This window comes from Patella vulgata, chromosome 2, assembly GCF_932274485.2.
Source record: "Patella vulgata chromosome 2, xgPatVulg1.2, whole genome shotgun sequence".
Lineage (NCBI taxonomy): Eukaryota > Metazoa > Mollusca > Gastropoda > Patellidae > Patella > Patella vulgata.
In genome coordinates this window covers 83,475,857-83,487,748 of record NC_065880.2, presented here as the reverse complement: position 1 = coordinate 83,487,748, position 11,892 = coordinate 83,475,857, and the positions used below count along the sequence as shown (strand labels likewise).

Below are 11,892 nucleotides of genomic sequence, written 5' to 3'. Positions count from 1 at the left end.
CGTCTGATCAAAGACAGTTCCATCGTCCGCTCAAAGACAGTTCCATCGTCCGCTCAAAGACCATCGTCTGCTCAAAGACAGTTCCATCGTCCGCTCAAAGACAGTTCCATCGTCCGCTCAAAGACCATCGTCTGCTCAAAGACAGTTCCATCGTCCGCTCAAAGACAGTTCCATCGTCCGCTCAAAGACAGTTCCAAAAGGAACTAGCACGAATTGTGATAATGAGAACCCAGCATTTAAGACAGTTGTATTAACATTTACTTCTATCGTAACTTCCATGTTGAATAAGTATGCCGAGAGAGGGTTTTTTAGCAATGGTAGAAAACTGGAGTACCGGGAGAAAACCTACCAGGTTCAACAGGCAGTCCTACTCCTTGTCACGTACAACCATTGAATTGAAACCATGCCAGGTGACTCAATGACAGACCTTATGATACAACAAAAATGCGCTAACATTCGGCCATTCACTGAGACACAAACTAGGTAATTTCGGGACTAACATAGGGTTCAATTTTATTTCAATAATTCGCTTGCTTGTAGGGGCAGTGGGAGGAAACCAGAGAACCACTAAACGACAGAGAGATAAATGGGGTTTAACGTCAACTCGACACAAACTAGGTCATTCCGGGACTAACATATAGTTAATTTTATTTCATTAATTCACTTCCGCGTAAGGGTCTTTAGCAGTGGGAGGAAACCGGAGGACCTGGAGAAAACCCACGAGGTTGGACAGGCGAACCTACTCCTTCTCACATACAACCGGGGACTAAACGGCAGATCTTATGATCTAAATGCAAGCTTTAAATTACTCTGGTGCCCGACCCACAACATACTTAACAATTAACTTTAAACCAAGGAGACGAACATGAAACGAAACAGGGTTTTAACGTCCTATTTTTCTGCAAGAACCAAATGAAGGGGGCCAAATGCCATGCAGTTTCCTTTTTTAGGGAAACTTCTACTCTTTGTCATTGAATTCCAACTGCCATCCAAATGTCAAGAGTTCTTTTATGTGTACGCCAATGTGTACACAGGACCTTGATTTTTCTTCCCATACACAAACTAGGTCATTTCGGGACTAACATAGGGTTCAATTTTGTCGTTCCCATACACAAACTAGGTCTCGTTAGAGCGTTCACAAGGTGCAACAAAGTGAAACAAGGGCCACAACTCCAGCAATAATTAATGGAAATTATTGAAATTAAATAGGCTTCGTCTCACTGAAAAACATATATTTTGCCCGTGCAGCAAACTACGGCCTACTCTTACATCGAATTCCAACTGCCATGGTATCTTTTATATGCACGCCAATGTATACACAGGACCTCACTTTTTGTCCCATCTGAACGACTAGACCGACTAGACAGCTGTCCTTGTCAGGCCCTCATTCCTGCACCATTGACAAGGTGAAACCATGTCGGAAAATCCTGATGAACTTTCTCCATCAATGCAGGGATCGAACACGCAAACTCCAGGCTACCGAGCCAGCGTTTTACCCACTTAGCCACCGTGGCTCCTGGACCATCAAGACATTTCAAGTAATCAATTTATACAGTAAGGAATAATAAAACAAAACTTTGCTAATAATAGCACTTACTTTATTATATACAAATTGTAATATTGATTAAATAAATGGAAACAACAAAATCATGGTTATTCATTATTAATCAGCATTATTTCACACTTTCTCTTGTTTTCATGGTAATGAAGAAGCTAGACAACCTGGGGCTGCAAATGAAATGGGGTTTAATGCCTTTCTGTGCCAAATGGGCTAACAGAGACACGCAATATGCCATGCGGTGTGCTGTCACCTGAAAATCACAAAGAGAGAAAAGCAATATCCTGAAATATATTACATGGGTGGCTAAGGAGCATTAGTTGTGGGTGGTACTACCCAGCTGTGATTCCTTCTAATCTATAAACCACACCAATTTCAAAACACATAAACATGAAAACTCAATCAGATTAAACTACAGCTCTATATTTCGTTCTGTTTTTGTTTGTTTTTGTTTTTATTCAGACTTTCGATTGCACGGTGTAGAAACGAAATTTTGAACTATAAAAAAAAAAAAAAACGAAATCAAATAGGATCTGTGTTTAAATCAAGATTACATGAAAGCGTAGATGATTGTTACAACATATACATGGTCCAGGGTCTAAATACCAGTAATTATACATATATAAACACAGAGAGGGATGGGATGGGATGGGTACATATCTCTTTATAAATGTATCACAAATAGTCACATTGTAAAAAATAAATAGGGATGATCCAAACTCTTACATCTTTTAAAATGAAATGTCTGATCAATTTTTTTTTTCAGTAACTCTCGAAAAATGATATGGGAATCAATGTCTTACTGTTCTGCACTGGCCTTCATTTTTCAGAATGTTTTTCATTTCTGGACACAGAGACAGGTAATTTCCTAATTTCTTGTTGATAAGAAACACCTTCCATGTACGATACTGCAGCCATATTGTGATCTGAATTGCAAGGTGACTGATGCATATAAAGTGGGTGAAATCAGCTATGGCTGGGCAAAATTGTAATTCCCACAAGTATATTGTAGCATTACACACACGTAGATTCATATATAACATTTATATCATAAACCCACAAGGTATCGGATTAATAGATCAGTCGTAAAGAAACTTATCAATAATACTGTTAAAGTTAACGCTAAAGTTTGTCGATGTGACAAATAAATATCGTTTAGTATCAAGTGATGGACAAGGTGTAAGTTCTATATAAAAAAAAGGTACGGTACATGAACAGAAAACATCCTCTATCCCAGACCTTGCCAAGTGTCATATTTAGTGATGGTCCGATAATTGGTTTCAATATCGATAGCTGGCTGATAATTGACCCATGGGTAGAAATCGGTATTGGACGCGACTCGGTCTTACTGGAAGACCCGTCGATATCTGATATAAAGGGCTCGGTAATTAGTATTACCTTTAAAATATTATTCAAGTTGCGAACAAATCATTATTTTGCTGGACACGCTGTACTTTTATTTTAGTAGTGTGTGTGCGTTGCTATTTAGATATAATACAGACTCTTATTGAGGCTGCAAAAAAGGAAAGAGTAAACAGTGCAGAATCCTTATTTGCGTATGTTTTTATTAGCACATTGTTTGACAGTTCGGGTCTCTCAATGCATTTGTTTTTTAGGAATATCATTTCTACGCATGTGCAAACAGACATTAATTATTAATATCATAGCATATTTATAGTGCGCCCTTTCAAATAACATGTTCAGGGGCACTTTACAAAGTGACAATGTAATCGTAAATAATTCCACAAATTCTACTGTGGTTCGAGCATAGATGGCACATCAAATTTGATGTAGTGTGATTCTTTATGCTGGTAAAACCTCGGGGAAATTGGCTTTACTTGATCACTGACGTTGATCGTGAAATATTTCCAAATCTTATTACGTTATGGCATTTTTTTCTCTTTGTTTCTATCAAATTCACTACTAGTATTGTCAGCACGCTGTCACAATGCATAGAAGTTTTAGACAGAGAGCGGAAAAATGTCACTGATAGTAGTCATATTGGACCATCACTAGTCATATTCATTATGTAGCCAGTGCTTACCTTTATAAAATTCCTTGATGTGTGCACTACCCTTTAAAAAAAAAAAAAAAAAAAAAAATAATTTCCAAATCTATCCATGAAACGAAGTATCTGATTTGTTCACAAAAACAAAATACGAATAATATGACCATAATTCAAATAAACATTGAATAACAAACAAACAAGAAATCTGTGATCAAATTATTTCCACACACATCAGTGAATTGCTATAATACCCATTTCCATGAGTTTTTGTATTTTAGCGGCTATTTCTGGGTTTTTTAAATGTTCTCGCACAGCTTGGGGTTCTTTACTCATCTGTTGTAAAATCATCTGCATTGCCGGATCCCCGAGGATCTGTTGTACTTCTGGATCGGACATCGCTCTTCGTTTGATACTTTCCGGATCACTATTCTCTTCAAGTGTTGCCTTACGATATCCTTCCACAGCCTCCTGGCAATCTGGATCCAACTCCAACGCCTTTTGAAAAGCCATAGCAGCCTTTGTAGGTTCTTTCATAGCCAGCAGACTTGTACCTTTTCGCAAATAACCCTTCACAAATTTTGGATCCAATTCAATACACTTGTTGCTATCTTTCACCGCCAGAGAAAACTCCATTAACTTTGTGAAACAGGCAGCACGATTACTGTAAATCTTGGCGTCATCAGGATTCCTCTTGATGGCTTCTGTGTAATGTTTAACAGCTTCTGGGTAATCCCCTTTTTTGAAACATGCGTTCCCTTTCGTCTTCTCTTCCTGGGAGATGTCTGGATTTATATACGCCTTTCGTTCCTGTTCTTTCAGCTTCTTTTCAACTTCTGTAACTTTTTTGATTACTTCTGGTGCACGATGTTCAGACAACGATTTATTAAAATAAACAAGAGCGTTCTTCAAGTCGTCCTGTTTTAAATACGAGGTGCCGATCCTACAGAGAGCCTTTGCAACGAGTTTGTAGTCAACTCGATTTTCTCTTCCTACTTCCACAGCTTTCTCGCACTCTGCTCGACATTTATCAAACTCACCTGAAATAAAAATAACCAATTATTTACATAATGTGCCATAAAATTACAGCCACATGGTGGGGATTGACATAACTGTGGTTTATCTTACAAAAGATGGAAAGATAGGTTGCCAGGCAACAAAACATACGCCCACAGCAGCATAATTTTTTTCTTTTGTCGGTAATGAAATATTTATAACAACTCATTAAGTAACATCAAAAAATCATTAGAATTTGTATGACCTCTAGTTCTACCCAAGTCTAACGTTTAGTATACAAAAAATTTAATATTTTGGATTGAGCTGTTCAAGTTATCAAAAATCATTGAAAATCAATTATTTGTTTGTCCCAAGACCTTAAACTCTATGTATCAATTTTAAGTCAATCGAATGATCACCTTGGCCTGTAGATCATCCGCAAGATTTTTTCGAAGTGATCAAGGACCATAACTCGGGCACTAATTATCGGAAATTGTTGAAAATTGATAGGCTTCTTCATTTCATGAACATTATTGTGTATAACTTTTAAAGTCAATTGGATATTAACTTTAGCATCTAAGAGTGTCCACAAGATATTTCAAAGTGATCGAAGGCCACAACTCCGGCAGTAATTATGAGCAATTGTTGAAAATCAATATGCTTATTTGTCTCATGACCTTAAACACTGTGTATATATTTAAAGTATCTGATATTAACTTTAGCCTCTAGAGCGTCCACAAGCAATTGTGGACACCGGACTGACGAACAGGGGTGACAACAATATATGACCACATTTCAATGTGGGTCAATAAAAAGTATTCAAATCTGGAAAAGTATTAATCCCATAAATGTTGGGAATGGAAATAAACGCAGAAAGTTTCTCAGAATATTTGTAAGCTGAGTTGCTTGGATTGTTCTGACAGGATAGCTTCATTTCTGCCCTAATGGTATCTCTGAGCTCCAATCTTACCTGCACTATACCAGGAATTCTTCCAACCATTTATATGTACTTTATGTTAAATTTCAGGAGAGTAAATCACTCTCCTCAGGATATTTAGGAGGACTCCTTATGGCTCTCCATCATTTTTTCAAACAGTGAGACCCGACGTCCCAGTCTTAGTTAGATAGTGAAACAAGTATAGAACTCGAGAATTCAAATTAATTTAACAGAAAATATTCTTTACAGGACCCATGTGGGAAATTTTGCCAAAACAAGGAAAACAAGCCGACAGTGAGGTTGATGTTCGCCGCCTAAATCCGGACATAAATAGATGGTACATATTGATTAATTGCACATTTATCTTTTTCAAAAGTATCGAGCTATCGAAATGATTTTCTATACCGGTACTTAGCTTAAGTATAAAATGTTCACGATCAAACTCTACATCAGTTATGTCCCAAAGCATCGACCAATGAAATTGCTTAGCTTCATCTCCAAATGTTAATCATTGAACTCAGTCAAGACATTCACCTAATCAACATCATCATCAAGTTTAAACATTCTACCTCAATCAAAAGCAGAATTGTTATGTTCCAAAGTCTTGACTATTCAAATTTCTTATTGCTACTTATATAATTAGCCTAAGCAGAAAATTCTCATTATAGAACCGAGTCAAATTGATGTTGATCTGAAAGATGCATTCCTAATTTTGTTAGTAGTAGATCTAAAATGAGTGAGGGTTTGGTTTGGTGGAAAAAGGGAGTGATCTGAGTTTTGGTTTAATTGATGTTGTTAACCACTTTTTAACATACAGTAATGTGATTATTTTCTTGAATATCCCATTGAAATGAAATTCATATTATTGGGCATATTCCTGAAGCAATAGCCAGAGAGGGAGAAATCCCTCTCTGGCCATTGCTGGATTGGCTTGAGCTTTTGAGGGAGTGTGTCTATTCTTCCCGTTCAATCAAATCTATCCCAAGTACATGACAGCCCTTCGTTTAATCTGTGGTCTTCCCTAAAACTTTGAACAGTGATTTAAGGTATTAAAAACGGTGAAAAGTCGTGTTCGTCTCCGAACTGTATTGTTTACATTGTATCCGTGTTGGTAGCATCGTTTGTCACGCAATTAGTTTTTCTGTAATATTCTGCTATGCACTGGTTAATTGGGAATAATAAAATCGTGAGTCATATGACGTAACGTTATGTAAATATATTTGGTCCAATTTGGGGCTCTGTTTAAAGAGTATTGATTATTATTAGCTCTAATCAAACAAAACACTGCGAGGAGTATGATTATTGGGGTGTATCACTGTGTGGGTGTAGCAAGTCAAAATGGGGTTAAGTTAATCGCATGGTAACTTTTATCCTCTAAAGCGTGCACAAGATTTTTCAATGTAATCAAGGGCAATAACTCAGGCAGTAGCTGTGCAAACCCTGACTTATAAGGTTAGTGCTACTACTGCTAGCCCTGTGTACATTTTGTGACCTTGGTGAAATCTGCATGTGGTCTTAATCATACATGTGATACCTCCCGCAATTCGCGGGAGTCTCCCGATTTCACCCCTGATCTCCCGAGCTCCCGATCGGGAGACAAATACTCCTGCGTTTTCAATTCTTGTAATTTTATTTTTTGAGAGTCAAAATTGTAATCAAATAGCATCGAAATAAAACGAGACAGACTTTTTTTTGTTAAATGTTGTGTTGAATGTTGTTACTATAATTAGTAAGACGGCCTGAATACATTTCCGATGTTTTCGTATTTGGAACAATACCATTTAAATAACACGATAATTATTGTTTTTATACGAAATTAATAAAGTCCTGGTCGTAATATTCATGATTTTCGATGTTGAATAAATTTTACAATGACCAACACAATGCTCTAAGTTTGACATAATATTACGTAATTAGTCGGAAGCTACGGGCCCCGGAAGCTACCGCTTTGCAAAACTGAAAGTTTGACATCGCGCGCTTATGTCAGTCTCGTATTCATGGCAATTTCTGTACAATAAAACATAATTAAATAGTATTGTGAATGTTCAGAACAGGATGAATTAATAGGGCTTTTTTTACATACATTTTTAATTTGTAATGTGTGATTTTAAACTCATTACGGTTATGTTACCAATGTGGACAGCAAGGTAATTCAGACCACGTGACATCAACATTATGTCGTCTGCAGTTGGAATTTTTTAGCACACGTAAAGGATCGTACATGAATGGTGTTGAAAATATCATCAACAATACAATTCATACCGTGTGAGATCAGTAACTTGCAAGTTATGCACAAAATATGAATAAAATTTTCCAAAATGACAATAACCACAGCTACCGTAATGTAAATGGGCTATCAAGGCAAATTAAAAGTAAACTGTTACATTTAATTAATATTGAGTATATATATATGTAACTGCACCTCAAATGACCAAAACTGCTAATCAAAAGTTTTTAAATTTATTAATGTAGGCCTACATGCATATTAAAATGATATTGAAATGTGTAAATTAATTTGTCTTTTATTCATGGTGGGTGGGTAATTTTAACGCGTGATTAAAGTCTCCCTCTTTTGACCTTAATTCTCCTGACATTTTACTTGTGGCCAATCACATGTATGCTTAATATTTAGACTCAATCCTTGATTTGGTTGATACTGTCACATGACCGGCATATGCAGTGATAGAAACCGACTAGCTTATGATAATATCATTGATATCGACAAATCAAGCAGGCCCAAAGACGGTGGATTTGCCGTACCCAGTAGCCTAGTAGAACACCTTCAAAACTCTGAGTGGACGAATTTTGACCAATCTATCCAAATTAATTATAAGCTCCCTCTTAAATTTATAATAGTAAGAAATCTTAAAATGCCTGCTGCTGAATGGATTATATCTCCAGAAATAATACTAATAGGTTATTAGTCATCACTGATCAAGACAACTCTTCATAGACGTCAGAAGTTATCCCCCGAAATCTCAATTATGGCAACTGTCTAGATCTACTCACCCATTTCTAAATATACTGAGGCTTTGTTGGTCAGTATTGTAATATTGGTTGGATCAAGTTCAAAGGCCGAATCATAATGTTTCAAAGCAGTATCAAATTCCTTGTTTTTGTAGGCATCATTCCCTTTTTGTTTTTCTGTCTCCGACTGCGTCTTCTTATCCGCCATTTTTCAGAATCTTCTCGAAATGTGTAGAGTGAAGCAACACGTGGGGTCTATTTATAGATTATTGAGAGTTGTTTCCCTTATTTTTTTATTAACGACGAATATTTTCGCTTCTTCTAGAAACCCGTGTCGTTAAAATTTTTAAAGAAAGCGGATTGTATCCACGTGACTACAAACAGTGGTCATTTCGAATTAAAACAATTTTGTTTTAATAAATTTAAAAATGTTTAAAAAGAAAAAATCAATGTTGGTTGCCAGGCAGCGAAATACAGCTATAGATTTATATAATAACACAGCCAATGACAGAATAAGCCATCCAAATCCACGCAGAAACTTTAGCAAGAACAAAATTACATGGATTGGCCTAACCCTAACCCTGGACCTAGCTTTAACCCGTACCATACGGTACCTAAGCCCTATGGAAGGGTATCGCTGCCAATATTAAATGCTCTGCGACAATGTCGTTTCCATTGATTATATGTAAAAAGTACAATGTACAAAATCCTAATAGGCCTACCGATTGATAATGTCAAAATACCTCTAAGGCAAGTGTTAAATGTAAAACGTCAAATGTTAAGTGTAAATGACAAATGTTTTGTGGGAAAATGCAAAATGCTTTTTTTGACGTGTCTACATTTTACATTTCTCTCATTACATTTTACATTTGCGCTCTGCCACACCCCATTCAGGGGCGTCGTGCAAAAAATTTTTTTAGGGGGGCCCAACTTTCTGCAAGTGTGTTCATGGTAAATTAAATTTACTGGCTGCGGAGAGTGTTGGCGGTAGCGCCGCCCACATCGAATGCAGTGGGCATGAGCATGCAAGGGGGGGGGGGGGGTACGGAAAATTTTTAAAATTAGAAGCCGGGAAACGCCATTTCGATGGATTAGAGACAATAAAGTTATGATTGAAAAATGGTCGGTTTTTTTAGTGATAATTGTAATTTATCACTCGAAAACTGAATTATATTTTATTCATCTCAACTTCGATTTAATTATTGAATGGACATTTCGAACAACTTCATGCATGGTCAAATACGTATTTAGATGTATTTGTATTTTAATAAAAAATACTTTCAGTCTTTATTTTTGACACCCGTATATGGATATTTTATCAAATACAACATACAATCATAAATAGGGATTTACACAACAAGCACAAAATCAACTCTGTACGTAAACCCCCGGATGGCTTGGATTCGGCTTGGATTTAAACAGGATTTCATTGATTGATTAAATTTTTAAATGGCGACGTGAGCGGAGATTAACCGTTACGTTGACGTCACACTCCAGGAAATTTTAAATCGAGGCTAAATGATAGAGTGTACGAAGCGAGTTATATAGAAATAGCTCTATGGCGAGGCCTTAACAAATGATATCTAAACTAAAGTGCAATAAACTAAACACGGATAATGACAAATTATACAATCCCTGAGACCATGTGATGACTAAAACAGACGGACAGGTCTTCTGTCTTAATAATATCAATAAAAATATTTGTATCCACCCCCCCCCCCCCCAGGCCCCAATGTGCACGACGCCACTGATCCCATTTGTCCTTCACGCTTTCTACATAGCAACTTTCGCACAGCATCAACTTTCATATGCAAATGTAGGATATCACGTGACTTATTAATATACGGAAACCCGGCACACTATAAACCAGCACACTACAAGGATATTCACCGCACGATAACAGTAAATCAAGCTGGTATACCATAAGAAACTATCTAGACGACCGTGCGTAATCATGAATGTGCCAGGAAATAATTGATAGATTCAAACAGCCAAAGAAACACACTTTCCAGTAATTTATAACACAATAACTGGAATTTCGTATTAATACCCGTATTTTAATATTTTAAACATCCCCACTCTTTCTGGTCTCTCTATAAACAGAATTGAGTACAGCCTAATTAACTTTGATCCATTAAAGAAACAACAATAGCATTGTGCCCAACCAATAAATAATATATTTAAAGAGAGGAATGACTATACATTTTTTAGTATGGACATAGGGAATTTTTGATTAAGCCCCGTATCTTTATTTTAGTTTAGTTTAGCCCCCCCCCCCCACCTACCCTTCCTTCACTTCAACTTTTTGTAAAGTTAAGCAAATATGAATGTGCTAGAAAATTATTTGCATATTTGAAAAGAGCAATCAGTGATACGTAACATGGTATCTGGAATTTCGTATTTAGACCTGCATTTTTACTTAAATACCCCTTTAATAATGTGATATTTTTTGGATTTGAAGTATGAAAATACCATTGTACCAGAAAACTATTTACATATTTACAATGTCCATGGAATTATTAAAATTTTGAATAGTGTTATTTTTTGTGGGAAAAGTGAAGCTATGAATAGCATAGGCCCTAGGCCTACTTCATGCATGACATGAATGTGAAAAGGACAATTTATTACCTAGTGTTGGGCAAATTTTACTGAGTTTTATTGTGGGCCCACACATTAGCTTATACAAGCGGGTGTGTGTGTGTGGGGGGGGGGGGCTTATATTTATCTTTAACAGAAATAATATCAGTCCCTGAACCCTATATCCTTGTGCTTACATCAGCATGCCTCTCCATTTAGTAAAGTAAGTGGCCACAACATGTCCACCATCCAACCCATGTATTGCGAACATTTGCTGTAGACTTGTTAGAGCGAGAGAAATGGGGTTTAACGTCCACTCAACACAAACCAGGTCATTTCGAGACTAACATATGGTTTAATTTTATTTCAATAATTCGCTTACGCATAGGGGTCTTTAGCAGTGGGAGGAAACCGGAGGACCCGGAGAAAACCCACGAGGTTGGACAGACGACCCTACTCCTTGTCACGTACAACCGGGGATTCGAAACCACGCCAGTTGACTCAATGACAGGCCTTATGATACAGCGCGCCCGTGCTAACCATTCGACCCCCCCCCCCCTAGACTTGTTAGAACTATACGATTGGATATTGACATTGTACAAGTCACACAAACCATTCATTTATAACACCAGTTTATATACAACAGATACACACATTATAATTAGGATTTTTATTACAAAATTCAAAAACATGTAAAAACTATAATCTTGTATAAATTTGACCAAAAAATAATATATATAATACCCGTATATATCCTAAGAATAACTATGTATTTTTTTTTACAAGATTAAAATTAAATTAAAATATAACGTATTGTAAATATATTATTCCAAAATAACTACATCCCCCCCC

At 36.6% G+C, this 11,892-nt stretch overlaps 1 protein-coding gene across 2 annotated transcripts; it reads right to left on the bottom strand.

Moving 5' to 3' along the window:
- Nucleotides 1-1,576: 1,576 nt before the first annotated feature.
- LOC126809890 (stress-induced-phosphoprotein 1) lies at nucleotides 1,577-8,706 on the bottom strand. 2 transcript variants are annotated; one of them, XR_007674974.2, is made up of 3 exons: nucleotides 8,506-8,706; nucleotides 3,603-4,603; nucleotides 1,577-2,056 (listed from the first exon to the last, which is right to left on the bottom strand). XR_007674974.2 is itself a non-coding variant. In XM_050534756.2 (2 exons), exons 1-2 carry the CDS (start codon nucleotides 8,669-8,671, stop codon nucleotides 3,798-3,800), a joined length of 972 nt encoding a protein of 323 aa, XP_050390713.1. In that variant the 5' UTR covers nucleotides 8,672-8,706; the 3' UTR covers nucleotides 1,577-3,797. The 2 variants fall into 2 exon arrangements, 1 of the variants encoding a protein (XP_050390713.1); XM_050534756.2 differs by having other exon boundaries at nucleotides 1,577-4,603.
- Between the last annotated feature and the right edge of the window lie 3,186 nt (nucleotides 8,707-11,892).